This window comes from Phascolarctos cinereus, unplaced genomic scaffold (genome assembly GCF_003287225.1).
Source record: "Phascolarctos cinereus isolate Bilbo 61053 unplaced genomic scaffold, phaCin_HiC Scaffold_2;HRSCAF=192, whole genome shotgun sequence".
Classification (NCBI taxonomy): Eukaryota; Metazoa; Chordata; class Mammalia; order Diprotodontia; family Phascolarctidae; genus Phascolarctos; species Phascolarctos cinereus.
In genome coordinates this window covers 143273368-143285292 of record NW_027555625.1, presented here as the reverse complement: position 1 = coordinate 143285292, position 11925 = coordinate 143273368, and the positions used below count along the sequence as shown (strand labels likewise).

The 11925-nt window shown below is 45.1% G+C and overlaps 1 protein-coding gene across 1 annotated transcript; it reads right to left on the bottom strand.

The window, feature by feature from the left end:
- Positions 1-762: 762 nt before the first annotated feature.
- On the bottom strand, positions 763-11598 carry RP1L1 (RP1 like 1). Its single transcript, XM_078149144.1, has 4 exons — positions 10993-11598; positions 7978-8119; positions 5656-6990; positions 763-4740 (listed from the first exon to the last, which is right to left on the bottom strand). The coding sequence occupies exons 1-4, from the start codon at positions 11596-11598 to the stop codon at positions 1514-1516; spliced, it is 5310 nt and encodes a 1769-aa protein (XP_078005270.1). The 3' UTR covers positions 763-1513.
- Between the last annotated feature and the right edge of the window lie 327 nt (positions 11599-11925).

The window sequence follows — 11925 nt, the reverse complement described above, 5'->3', positions numbered from 1 at the left end:
CTCATCTGTAAAATGAAGATGTTGGACTATAGTCCTACGCATATTTATTTATATGACATCTCCCAAAGAATCACCAACCCAGAATTTTGAAAAGTCTGACAAACATTTTATTAAGAATATCTTATGTAGCTTTCAAATATAATTAAAGAAGAAGGGGTGAATACAGGCACCACTTTAGATACAGCAAGATACTCTCACTCCTCCCCTCAAATTTGTTATTGATTATAAATACAGAGTACATGGAATATTTGCTTTATATAAACAAATACAAAACTCCACAATAAATAATACATTGTAACATGGACCCCTTACACTCTTAACAACAGAACTACATTTTAATGAAGCTTGGTTGTGATGTACTGTTTACTTCCCTTTGAGCCACTTAAAACAGGATTCTTTCTTGATCATAAAGAGAAATAGATATTCTTTGAGTTAAAAAAACGAATTAAAACGTAATATCAGTTCCTGCTTTGGATGTGTTATATAGCTAGCTGTCTATCTCTTTCCTTTCCCCCTGCTGTATCCCCAAACTCTTCCCTTTAGCTGTCAGGAATAAATGATAACTGATCCTGGATTAGGGCTCCCTTTGTTCCAGTGAAGACCCATAGAGGGAGTCAGGCAAGGCTTTTTTATGGACCAGGAAGCTATCCAGTTTGATTTTCCCCATTGTCCATCAGGGAAGTGCTACACTAGAATGTGCACCATGGTGATGGAGATAACAAGAGTCTCTCTTCTTCATATCAAAATATTTAGCCTCAGCTTATTTAGCATATAGTCACAGCTAGACTAACATCGGTCTCCATGGCAGACAAAATGGCAGTGCCTGCACCAAGGAACTGGTGAGAAAAGCTCAGGAAATCCCACCTCCATTAAGGCGCCAAGGGCAAGGCCCTGCTGCCAACTGATTCTGAGGGAGCCCACACTTTACCTGAGATAGCAGCAAAGATATTCAGAAAAATCATTTTTTAAATCACATTCGACTCTTAGACTATGAATTGACTTTAAACTTCTTTTTAACCAAATTTTTCAAAGGAAATCCACATTTTCAAAGTCCCTACATGTATTTGAATGAAAGTCATCTCAAAGTCTAATGGTGAGCACAAGCTAAAAATACAGACCAGTAGTCAAAAGATCAAAAAGAGTGAGGTGTGAAGAGGGTGGGGACAAAATTTTTTTCTAGTTAGCTTACTGGCTCTTGGGTGCCCCAACACTTAGAAAGGAGAGAGCTCTACAATTGTGTACATCCTTTCTGTTCAAGTGAACTACACAGCTGGGATATGTCCATTTTGGAAGGTTCTACATGAAAGAAGCTCCTTCTTCAAAACCAATAAATGGGATGACAGGGTATAGAATTTAGAAATGAGAGGAAATATAATTTCTTGGATTTATTACCTGCCCAAGAGGCAATTTTTTGTGCTTCCCTGTGTCAGTTTTCTTTACCAAAGGAAATTAATCTCACTAAGGTTCATAGGCAAAGCCACTGAACCTGTGAGCAGTCTAGCAGCTTCCTCTTCTAGAAATCCAAGCAGTCGTCATCAAATACATCTGCCTTATCAATAACTTCTGTAAACTTAGAGTTCTTAGCCAGTCTGCACTTGTGTTCCAGATCAGGGCTCCCAGTAGACTCCTTTTCTGAGGTACTAGAGCAAGATGACATTCCATCTTGTTCAGAAAGTGAATTTTCAGGATACATGGTAAAAGCCTTGTTCTCTGAATTAGTCTCTCTTCTAGGCTCAGTCTCTGGGCTTTCTGATTCTTGACAGTCTCCATTTGAGCCCTCTTTTCCTGAACCTCTCTGTGATGCCTGAGAGCAGTTTTCAGGGGATGAGTTGCTGGAGAAGGCTTCTTTGTTTGGTTGTGAGCTTGTGAGGGCCTCAGGAAGACGGTCGGTCCTCAAACTTCCATCACCTATCTCTTGGTCAGGATCATTCTCTTCAGACCTTTCACCACTCTGGGTTTCTCCTGGGCTTTCCTGACAGTTGCCTTCTTGGCCCTCTTGGCTTTCTACTCCTGTCTGTGACTCTGTTTGCTTCTCTACCTCAGCCTCTGGGCTGAATGGCTCAGTGGCCTGAAGTTCTTCAGCACCATCTGATGCTTCTGAGCATCTATCCACATCCCCTGTTGCTTCTCCCTCTGAGTTTGCCCCATATTCAGATGCAGGCCCAGTTTCTTTCTCACTTCCATCACCCACACTCTGTCCCTCATCTCGTTTCTCATCTTCCTCTTCTCCTGAGTCACTTTCAGCTTTTCCTTCTTTATCTCCCTCTTCACTTTTCTCAAGCTCTGCTTCTTCCTCTCCTCTAATCATTGTTTCCCCATGATTAGTCTTCTGCTCTTCCCCTTCACTCAGTTCTGGCTCTCCATCTTTGATGGACCTGTGGTTTTCCTCTCCTGCATCAGCTCCATCCACACAGCTGCTAGATGCCATCCCTGGTTTGGCTTCATCAACATCCTCATTACCTGTGTGTTCTCTCTGAAGCGCTTTGCTCTCTGGTTCCTCTGTAACTAGCTCAGCTGCTCTCTCATTCAGCTTTTCTTCCTTCTTCTTAAGGAGAATTTGTTGTAGGTCAAAAGCCTTTCTGAGGGGAGCATCTGTGGCTGGTGCTGGGCTCTTCAGGGACAATGTAGTCATCTTCTTTCTTATGCAAGTGTCACAAGGGCAGTACTCTTCCTCACCTTCTAGCTCCCGTAGATCGTCAGCCAGGGTTCCACTGGAGGCCATGGCCTCAATGAAGGCCAGGGAGAGATTCCGCTTCCCTGGCATTTTATTTTGCTCTGTGAAGGCTGAGTGGTTGTGCATGCCCTTCAGGCGTCTCCTCCTCTGTTCTGTCTGCAGTGAAGTCTCCCACTTAAAAGCTTCCTTAGGGGGCTTTGGAAGTTTCTTCCCTGCCCTACTTTGGATTTTCCTAAGTTCTTTTTCAATGCTCTTTTGTATTCGCTGGTTCACCTCATTCTTTAATTCTATAATCATCTGGTCCAACATTTCATTATTCTGTAAGTTCCACCTGACCTTGAACTCAGACATAGCATTGACGTAATGAGTCATGAACTCCTTCTCTATCTTCTTCAACAACCTCAGAACCCAGAGTGGATCAGGATCTGGTGGTGTGTTCTGGATAATAGAAGCCCTCTTTCCCCCAGTCCCTGAAGTGGGATTGATCACAGATTGCTCACCAGCCACAGCCATGCCTTCAGTTACCTCTTTCACATGAGGTTCAAGTTCTTGGCCATCACGAACACTGTCAGAATTTGAATCCTCTTTAATGGGGTTACTAACTTGCTCTGTCGGTTCCTCTGTGTTGACTGGAGGACTTGAATCTATAGAGTCACATTCTTTGGATGCTTCCTCTTCTTGTATTCCTTCCTCTTCCTGCATTATTTCCACAAACACTTTCTCATCTTTCATCTCCTCTGCTTGTTTTTCTTCTTCTGGAATCTTTTCTACTTCCATTCCTTCATCTTGTGTTTCTGCCTCTTGCATTTCCTTTCCTAGCATTTTCTCTTCTTCTGTCCCTACTTCTATTATTTCATCTTCATCAGCCACCCTCATGCTATTTTCCAACATCTGTTCTTTCACACTTTCATTGGCTTCATCCTTGCTGGTTACATCATGAGCCCTTCTTCCCTCTTCATCTCTTTCAGTTGATTGTGCTTCCATTTTCACCTGCTCATCTGAGAAGGATCTCTTGTTCTCTACTTTCGTTGCAATTATGGGATCCATATCGTCATGGCTGTCCTGCCTCTTCAACTTAGAATCCTCTATCTTCTCAGGGAAAGGAGCACAGTCCATAACACCAGCCACACTCCCTTCTCCAGAACCACCAGAGCCACTGCTGACATCCACCCCAGAAGAAGATGTTGGGGTAAAGTCATCAGTCACAGTGGTTTGCAACTTGGGGCTTGGCAGTGCCTTTGAGCTTGGCTCATCTGTGTTGGGGCTACCTTCAGTCCACAGGGCTTGGAAGATGCTCAGAAGCTCTTGGTACTTGGGTGAGTTCATGTAGGTCAGCTGGTTTGTGACTGTCATGAGTTCTTCATCAAAGAAGTGCAGGCTGGCCAGGCAGGTGATGAGCACATGGGCGGAGTGGCTCAGCTTCCTTCCCATGGTTTGTGACACTTCTGGCAAACTATTAACCCGGCCTAGCTTAGGGCTTTGCCTAGAGCTGAGCAGTGTTTTCATGATCTGCACTGAGCTATACAGTGTGCTAGGCAGGTCCTCCATCTTACTCAGGTTGGTTTTCACTCCTAAGTCAGCACATTCACCTGGACTGCCCTCAGCTACTATTGCCAAAGAAGATTGCTTTTTAGTAAGACTACCTCCTGTCTTTGGGCTGGCACCATCAACCCTAGGGTTTTCATCCAATGGTGCTCCCCCAGAATCTTCTCTATCTGGGGCATGTTCTTGGGCCTGGGCCACCTCTATAGGAACTTCAGGAGAACACTTGACCCCAGGGTCCTCTTCTGGAGCCCCCACAGCAGCCCCAGGGCAGTCATCCTGCATTTCATAGCTCATAAGGATGGATTCTTCTGGAATTTTGCTCAGCCATTCATAAATAACTTCCTCTGGAGATGTACTGGGCAGGTCACTGGGTATCATACCAGTGCTGCCCTCCAGCTTTCCAAGATTCTTCTTTTCATCTTGAGGCTTCCCTTCTCCAGAGACTTTCCTTGGCATTTTCCTCCCATGACCTGGGGAGGGGCCACCTTTCCTGGCTCTTTTGACTGTTTGACTTGTGATCACTGATCTGGAACCAGGTATGAAAGAGCCAGACAAATTAAGATTGGCCTTCTCCTCCCAACTCCCACCTCTCCCCAAGTTGGTGCTCCACCTGCTGCTGCCCGAGGTGCTTTTTCTGATGTGAGGCATTCCTCTGGGGGGAGTGGGGAGGCATCTGCTGGCTACTGATCCAGCCCAAGAGCCTGGTAGGAGCTGCAGTTTATCACTGCAAGCACTATAAGGTTGGGTTTTGCTGGATGGGGGGGAACAGTTACTTCTGCAGGGATTTGGTTCCTCCATCTGAGGTTTTTTAATCTTCAACTCCAAAGAAACTCTAGGATGGTCCCCCAGGGTCTTCTCATCCCTAGACTCAACAACACCTCGGAAGTCAGAAGAGTCTGATGTATTTGAAGATCTTAGCTCCAGAGAGCTAATACTGACTTTTGTAGCTCCCCTAGTCTCCTCCAAAAAGTTAGGATGTGAATGGCTGGAATTAGAAATATTCTCTAATTTCTTCTGATCTGGATCAGAGTCCCGAGCAATGGAGGCATCACTGAGCCTTGATAAACATTCTAAATAATGAGCAGAAGATGAGGAAGACCCAGGGTCCCTTGCAGTTTGCTGCTTAGCTTCTGATGAACTTTTGGAAGAAACAGGGGTTTGACTTTCTGCCCTAGGCTTTTCTAGGAGGGGGGAACTGAGCATGCTCCTTGGCAGGGACCTCTCTGGTGAGCCCTCCAACATGTAGCTAGTCCCTCTGTCCCCATTGTCCTTCGGTTGTGGCTGACTACTTTTGCTTCCCTTGTAAATGCTGGAAGAGTGAGAGACATTGTGTAGGGACCCATCACTCCTCGGGCTTCCCCATCCTTTGCTCCCACTGCATGCAGATGGGCAAGAAGAGTGCGGAATACAACTCCACTCAAGGTCACTGAACTCACCATTGTCCATTGCCCTGGGCATCTTCCACGTTGACCCAGAATTGGCATCCTGTATCACCCTGCTGTGTTCATCCTCTTCAGCTTCCAGAACTTTATTCTTCATGGAGGATGGGCCAACAAGGGAAGAAGCAGAGCCTTCTTGAGCATTGCTCTTCTGTGGTGTCACTTGCCTGCTAGGGCCATAAGCTGTGCCATGGGATGATGCATCATGGGCCACGGTGGCTTTTTTCTGAGCCTCTCTCACATAGGAGCAGAAAGCTCCCTCCTGTCTAGGACTGCCACAGCCCTCGGCCACTTGCATTTTCTTCTCCCTACACCTAGAGCATACAGAAGAGGCAGAAACATCCTCTGCTGCATCCTGAGCCTCATCCTCCAGGCAGTCCAGTGAGCATGCTTCATTTTCCTCCTCCTCATCTGGTGGCCACTTCCTATCTGTCTTGATTCTTTGAGTTGTCTGGGAGCCCTTCCTACGTGGGTCAGGCCCTCTACCATAGGACTTACTGGATTTCCCAATGAGGGCATATTCTTGCTTCCCTTCATCATCACTTGAAGCAGCTTCAGTTAAGTTCCTTTGACCTGAGGCCTGGTGCTTGTCACTGAACTGTATCCCACCCTCCAGGGTCCCAGAACAACAAGAAGATCCTGGTGCACTGCATTCCAAGGCTTCTCCACCAGAAGTGGTGCAGAGACTGTTCCCAGATGTCTTTGTTTGGTGGATGGCCTGTCGGAACAATGAAGCCCCTGAGCAAGGGGACTGGGTTATCCAGGAGCTTCTCCCAGGAGCTGCTTCATGTCCCTGGGAAACATACACAGGATTTCTCCAGATCTCATATTTGGGTTGTGGCTGCTGACACCCTTGATAACAGGCTTCCTCCAGTCCTTGGGAATCGGTCTCATCTGGAAAAAGGAGAGCATCTACCTCTGAAGATCTCTGTACATCATTCTCCCTAGAAGGATGGGATAAGGCCACGCCACTGAGTCCTAGGTCATCCCCACTGGCTGCCCTGAGATGGGCATCTTTCCTAACATGGGTGGACCATTGGAGCATTTCCTCACCGAGTAGTCGGAATCGCACTTTCATCTCCACTGACAGGCTGCCATCTTTGTTCATGTGAACCTTCTTCTCTATGTCATCATTGGCCCCAAAGGGGATCAGACCAGCAGACTTCTCTGGAGCATTGGTATTGGTTGTAGGGACAGGACTGCCACTCCTTATAGAGGCCCTAGAGCCATTGAGGTAGGACTTCTCCGATGTCAGGGAAAGCTGCCTCGACCTGTTGCTTGATTCAGACCTTGAATGGATGACACTCTTCTTGGCTCTCAGCTCCCAGTTGGCTGGCATTTAGTAAAAGCAAATGGAAAAGATAAACAGAGAGAGTGATGAAGCATCAAAAATAGGGATATAGGGGTGGGGTGGGGACTGAAGAGCTATTCAGTATTATACATGCTACAAGAAACCCAAAAGGGCTGCACAAATGCTTTGGTTGAACTCACTTTGAGTGGTATCTATTGTATCTAATGGCTTAAGATAGAGGGTTCCTTCCAAGCTTGTCTTTGCAAATCATTAAGTTGACAGAGTGTTTGCTTTTTCTTTGTATCCCCAGTACTTAAGACAGAGCCTGGCAACTAGTAAATACTTAATAAATGCTTGTTGATTTATTGATTGATTCCTATGGTGGTATTTGTTGTAACAGGATTTGACAGGAATTCAAATGAACAACAGGGCTCAAAGCAAAACAGTAGCCTAAGCATGTCTGGGAATTTCTAAAATCCTTTGCCTGAACACAGAAATATGCAATAAAACTGACCATTACAGTGTTGTAGAGTAGAAAGCCTGCAGGTCAGGATACCCAGTTCTAGTTCCAACTTGAATGTTAAATAACTATATGTGCCCTTGGGCATCATGTCACCTCTGCAAACTGCTTTTATCTGGAAATTGGATTGAATGTTCTCTAGCATCACTTCCTGAGTGTATTTTGGATACAAAGACAAAGATGTCATGAGAATACTTCTAGAGTAACAATTTTGAGGAATCATGCTTTCCTCACCCAGGAATTACAAATACCAATGAAATCACGGGTCCAGTGCCTATCTCTTACAGTGAACAAAAGTTAAAACAAAAATAGTAGATCTACAAGGGAACTTTGAGATCCTAGAGTCACAGATCTAGGACTGAAAGATGTCATCAAGGTGATCCAATCTAATCCCTTCATTTTACAGATGAGAAAACTGAGGCCTATAGAGTTAAGGATGTTTGCCCAAGGTCACACAGCATAACTATGTATATATTGGGGGCTGGGGAGGGGTGGAGCATCAACCAACCATTCCTCTTCTTTGAAGTCAGTCCTGGCAACTTCTCTGGCAAGCGTCTCCTGGGGTTTTCCACCACCATAGGTCTGAAGGGCTCTTGTCCAGCACACACCACAATAGAAGGGCCTTGTAGCAGACTCTGTAGAGACTCCACCTGAGGAGAATGCAGACTCCATTAGCTGTCATGGTACTTATGTGTGCCTGGCATCCGAGCCAATCAAGTTCCTCTCTGGGTGTGGGTAGGAATACCTTTCTTGAGATATTTCCCCTTGTTCCTAGCTTAGAGGAAAATCACTTCCCAGTTGTTATGAAAGAGACCATTTTGCTACTTCTAAAGCTGAGGCCAATGAACCATTATTTTGGTCACTGGCTATAAATACGCAGCCTGGAAATAAGGTTAGTAGGTCATTTATTACCCACGCTCAACTCTTAAACTTCCTCGCCTTTGCCATTAAGAATTCCTAGCTTGCTTCAAGGTTCCACACAAGTACTACCAGCTCCACAAGGCCTTCTTTGATTTCCCCACTGGATAGCATTCTCTTCTTCCTCAAAATATCTGACACGCACTTCTCTGTGTATGAGTTTTATCTCTTGCTCCAGCAGAATGTAAGCTCCATGAGGGCAAAGACTTTCATTTTTGCCTTTTTGTCCCCAGAGCCTAGTACAATGCCTTGCAGATACAAGATGCTTAATAAATTTGTCAAATTAAAATTGGGAGGCTCTTTGAAGCACTGTCTTGTATCTAGGACCATGCTTCTACTCTTCAAAACTGAAAGGTGTTGATGTTATTTTAAAAATCCAAGCTGAACAAGAGATCCCACAGCCTCCATTTGGGGGTCTTCCACCATCTCAAAATTAGCATGACAAGGCTTTGAAATTGACTTATTTTCATTTTGGCATGTGTTGAGCCCACATCCTCTTGTCTTTCCTTTGGGGAAGACACAAGGAAGTTGGTCCCCATCCTCTCTCTAATTACCTTTCTTAAGGCTCAGAATTTATGCTCATCAACTTCTGCTGATATACCTAGCCTGATATTCCTGCCCAGCAACTTGAAATCCCTCCTCCCATCCTATCCTGAATACTTCCTGGTATCCTAGGGCTCATTTTCAGTGAGCAGATTCCTATATTTGGAGAACTACCTGGCTTGGGGGTCCCTGTATGTCCCCCTGTCTATCAATGGCCAGCAGGTTTGTGTCAGTTACGTGCTCTTGTTCCTACCTGCTAGACCAGAAAAAGAGCTCTCTTTTGACCAGAGAAGTCAAAACATGACCTCTCCAGGCTCCCAGGATATGGACGTGACCAGTTGCCTTTCTAACCCTCCAGCTGACTTCCTGCATATGAATGTGCAGAATTCCTTTTGTCCTTCCTTATGGTAAACAAATATTTACCAGTGACCAATATTGCCAAGCCAAGGTTCTGAAGACTAAATATTGGACCAGACATAGGATGTTAGACTTTCTAAGATCACTAATTTAGAGTTGGAAGGGACTTTATTGGAGATCATTGAGTCCAACCTTCTTATTGTCCAGAGGAAGACACTGAAGATCACAGATATTATAGACAGCAACTAAACTCAGAGCCAGGATTCAAACTCAGGCCCTCCAAATGTAGTGCTCTTTCCACTGTAATTCTACTACTGATTAGCTGTGTGGTGTCAGCAGCTCACTTTATCTCTGTTTCCTCATATGTAAAACTAGGTTTTTGGACTGGTTCAGGGATTCCTCATGTTTTTGGAGTCATGGGCCCTTTTGGCAGTCGGGTAAAGTCTATGAACCTTTTGTCAGAATCATATTTTCAATTGCTTACACTAGAATATATAGGATTATAAAGGAAACTAATTATATTGAAAAACAGTTATCAAAATATATTTTTTTAAAAATTCAGATTCCAAGTCAAGAATTGCTGGAGTAGATGATCTTTAAAATTCCTTCGAATCCTAATATCCTTTGGTTCCACGACTGTCATTAGAGTCTACTCTGCATTGCTAGCCTCATGGAATCTGTTCAGCAAAGCAAGCCCTCCACCCCTCCCTCCATCAGGGCCATTTTCACCTTGAAATTGTAGGCAGGAGAAGGGCCTGTGTATCTGCTTATTCAGCAGGATGTCCCCTGAATACTTCTGAGTCTTAGATTATTCACACTTTCATTTATCCAAACGAGCCCGACCTGGATCAATATGGGTCTATGAGGGTTGTATTCCCTCTTTCCACTCTGCTAACCTTTTCTCAGGGATGCAATGACCAATAACTCCCCTCTACCCTTAAGGATCAGTTCCCTTTTAAACATTTTGTCCTGATAGTGCAAGAATTCTGGGTCAGAAGGAGGAGATGGGAAATACCAATATGTACCTTTTTTTTTGTAGTTGTGCCTCGGCTAAAGTCTTACTCAGGTTCCTCATCATGGTGTGGGGGTGACCCTGATTTCTTAGATGTCATTCCAATGAGGGAGTCTGTGTCAGAGAAAAGCTCAATCTAGGAAAGTCCAAGCACAGTTCTAGAAACAGAGTATGTACTTGTTAACTGAGGCCCAGACTTTCAAAATGTGGAGAGGCTAGTGGCTAGACAATGAGGCTGTCTAGTCATTAATTATCTTGGTCATAGTAACTCATAAAGACCATCTAAGCCATAAAGACTAAGAATCCAAGGGCTTGTGAGATCATGGACCTTCTTGAGTACTACAGTTATGAGACCAGCAATGAAGGAAACCCAATTCCATCTGGGAAAGATTCCATGTCCACTGGAGATTCAGAGGGTGTTAGGGAGGGAGAGTCAGTGTTCTCTAGACAGCACCCCAGTGAAAGTCATAGCTTTTGCTACTATCAACTAACAAATCTCTTTTCACCACTTTGCAAACCTCCTTTGCCTCCCCTGAGGCTTTTGTCTCCTAGGAAGATTCCCCTTTCTAACTAATCAGCTTTATGGGCTGTGACAGTCCAAGGAATAGGACACACTGAGGAAGTTCTGTAACTACCAAGGCTCACTACATATGTGTCTATAACAAATAGCCTCCTGGCCCTGTGGCCACATACCTTGCTCCCATCAGGATTGTAGAGGTGATTTACAGGAAAGCGCAAAACCTCAGATGCATCATTGAGGAAGGCCTTTAGATTCTGGGTGTTTGGACTCAGAATCAAGGAGCGCCGAAATCCAATATCTCCATTCTTTACCAGAGTTAACTTCTTTGGGGCTTTAGGGCCCTGCCAGGAAGGAGTCTCCTGCCAGCTTTCTGAGTTGCTGACCCTCTGGGTGGGATAGCTCCTTGATGAGGATTCTGTTGGCCGCCTGTATGAGCCACCAATGGCCCTGGAAGGGTTCCTATCAGAACAAACGTAGCAGCCTCCATCTTCCAGCTGCTCCAAGGAGCTAACACAGTGCACTCCCTGGGGCGTGGTGATGGTGCGGACACCAAATGATAGAGGAATGTGGTGAGAGAGCTCATCCATGAGTGCACTGAAGCTCTTGAACACACGCTGGTTGACAACCATCCGAACTCCCCCAAAGCGGGGGTCCCCTTTCTTGAAGAAGGTTATCGTCTTGGCTGGGGGAACCTGGGTGACGGTGGCGGTCCGTGCCACCAGTGGAAAGGTATATTCATGGTGGTTTTGGGAAGGGGCATCATCCAGAGTGTAGTTCATTCCTCATAGGCTCACGGAGCTGTAGCGAGAAAGTAGGGAAAATAGAGTTAGGCACCTAGTTCAAACCTAGCAAAGTCTACATGTTTCGTTTGCCCCATTTAGCAGAAAAGCCCCTCCATCTCCAAATACAGTCCATTCTCAATTTTCCAAGGAAGGGAGCAGAACCAGGAGAACAATTTCTACCATAACAACTGTAAAAACTCACAGCTTTTAAAGACTTGAGAGTTCTGACAGCCTTCATGCTCCTCTGGTACTCTCATGGTATCCAGGGAACCAAGGAAAGCCCCAACATGCTAGATGGACTGGTGGAAATTTTATGGGAAGACA

Bases quoted from the DNA above. Each gene is read 5' to 3' on its own strand.
- RP1L1 (XM_078149144.1), bottom strand. From the start codon at position 11,598: ATGAACTACACTCTGGATGATGCCCCTTCCCAAAACCACCATGAATAT. The intron at 6,991-7,977 runs GTTGGTTGATGC...ACTAAATGCCAG, and splicing joins GACTTCAAAGAAGAGGAATG to CCAACTGGGAGCTGAGAGCC. The intron at 4,741-5,655 runs GTGAGTTCAGTG...GTTCCAGATCAG, and splicing joins GCCCAGGGCAATGGACAATG to TGATCACAAGTCAAACAGTC.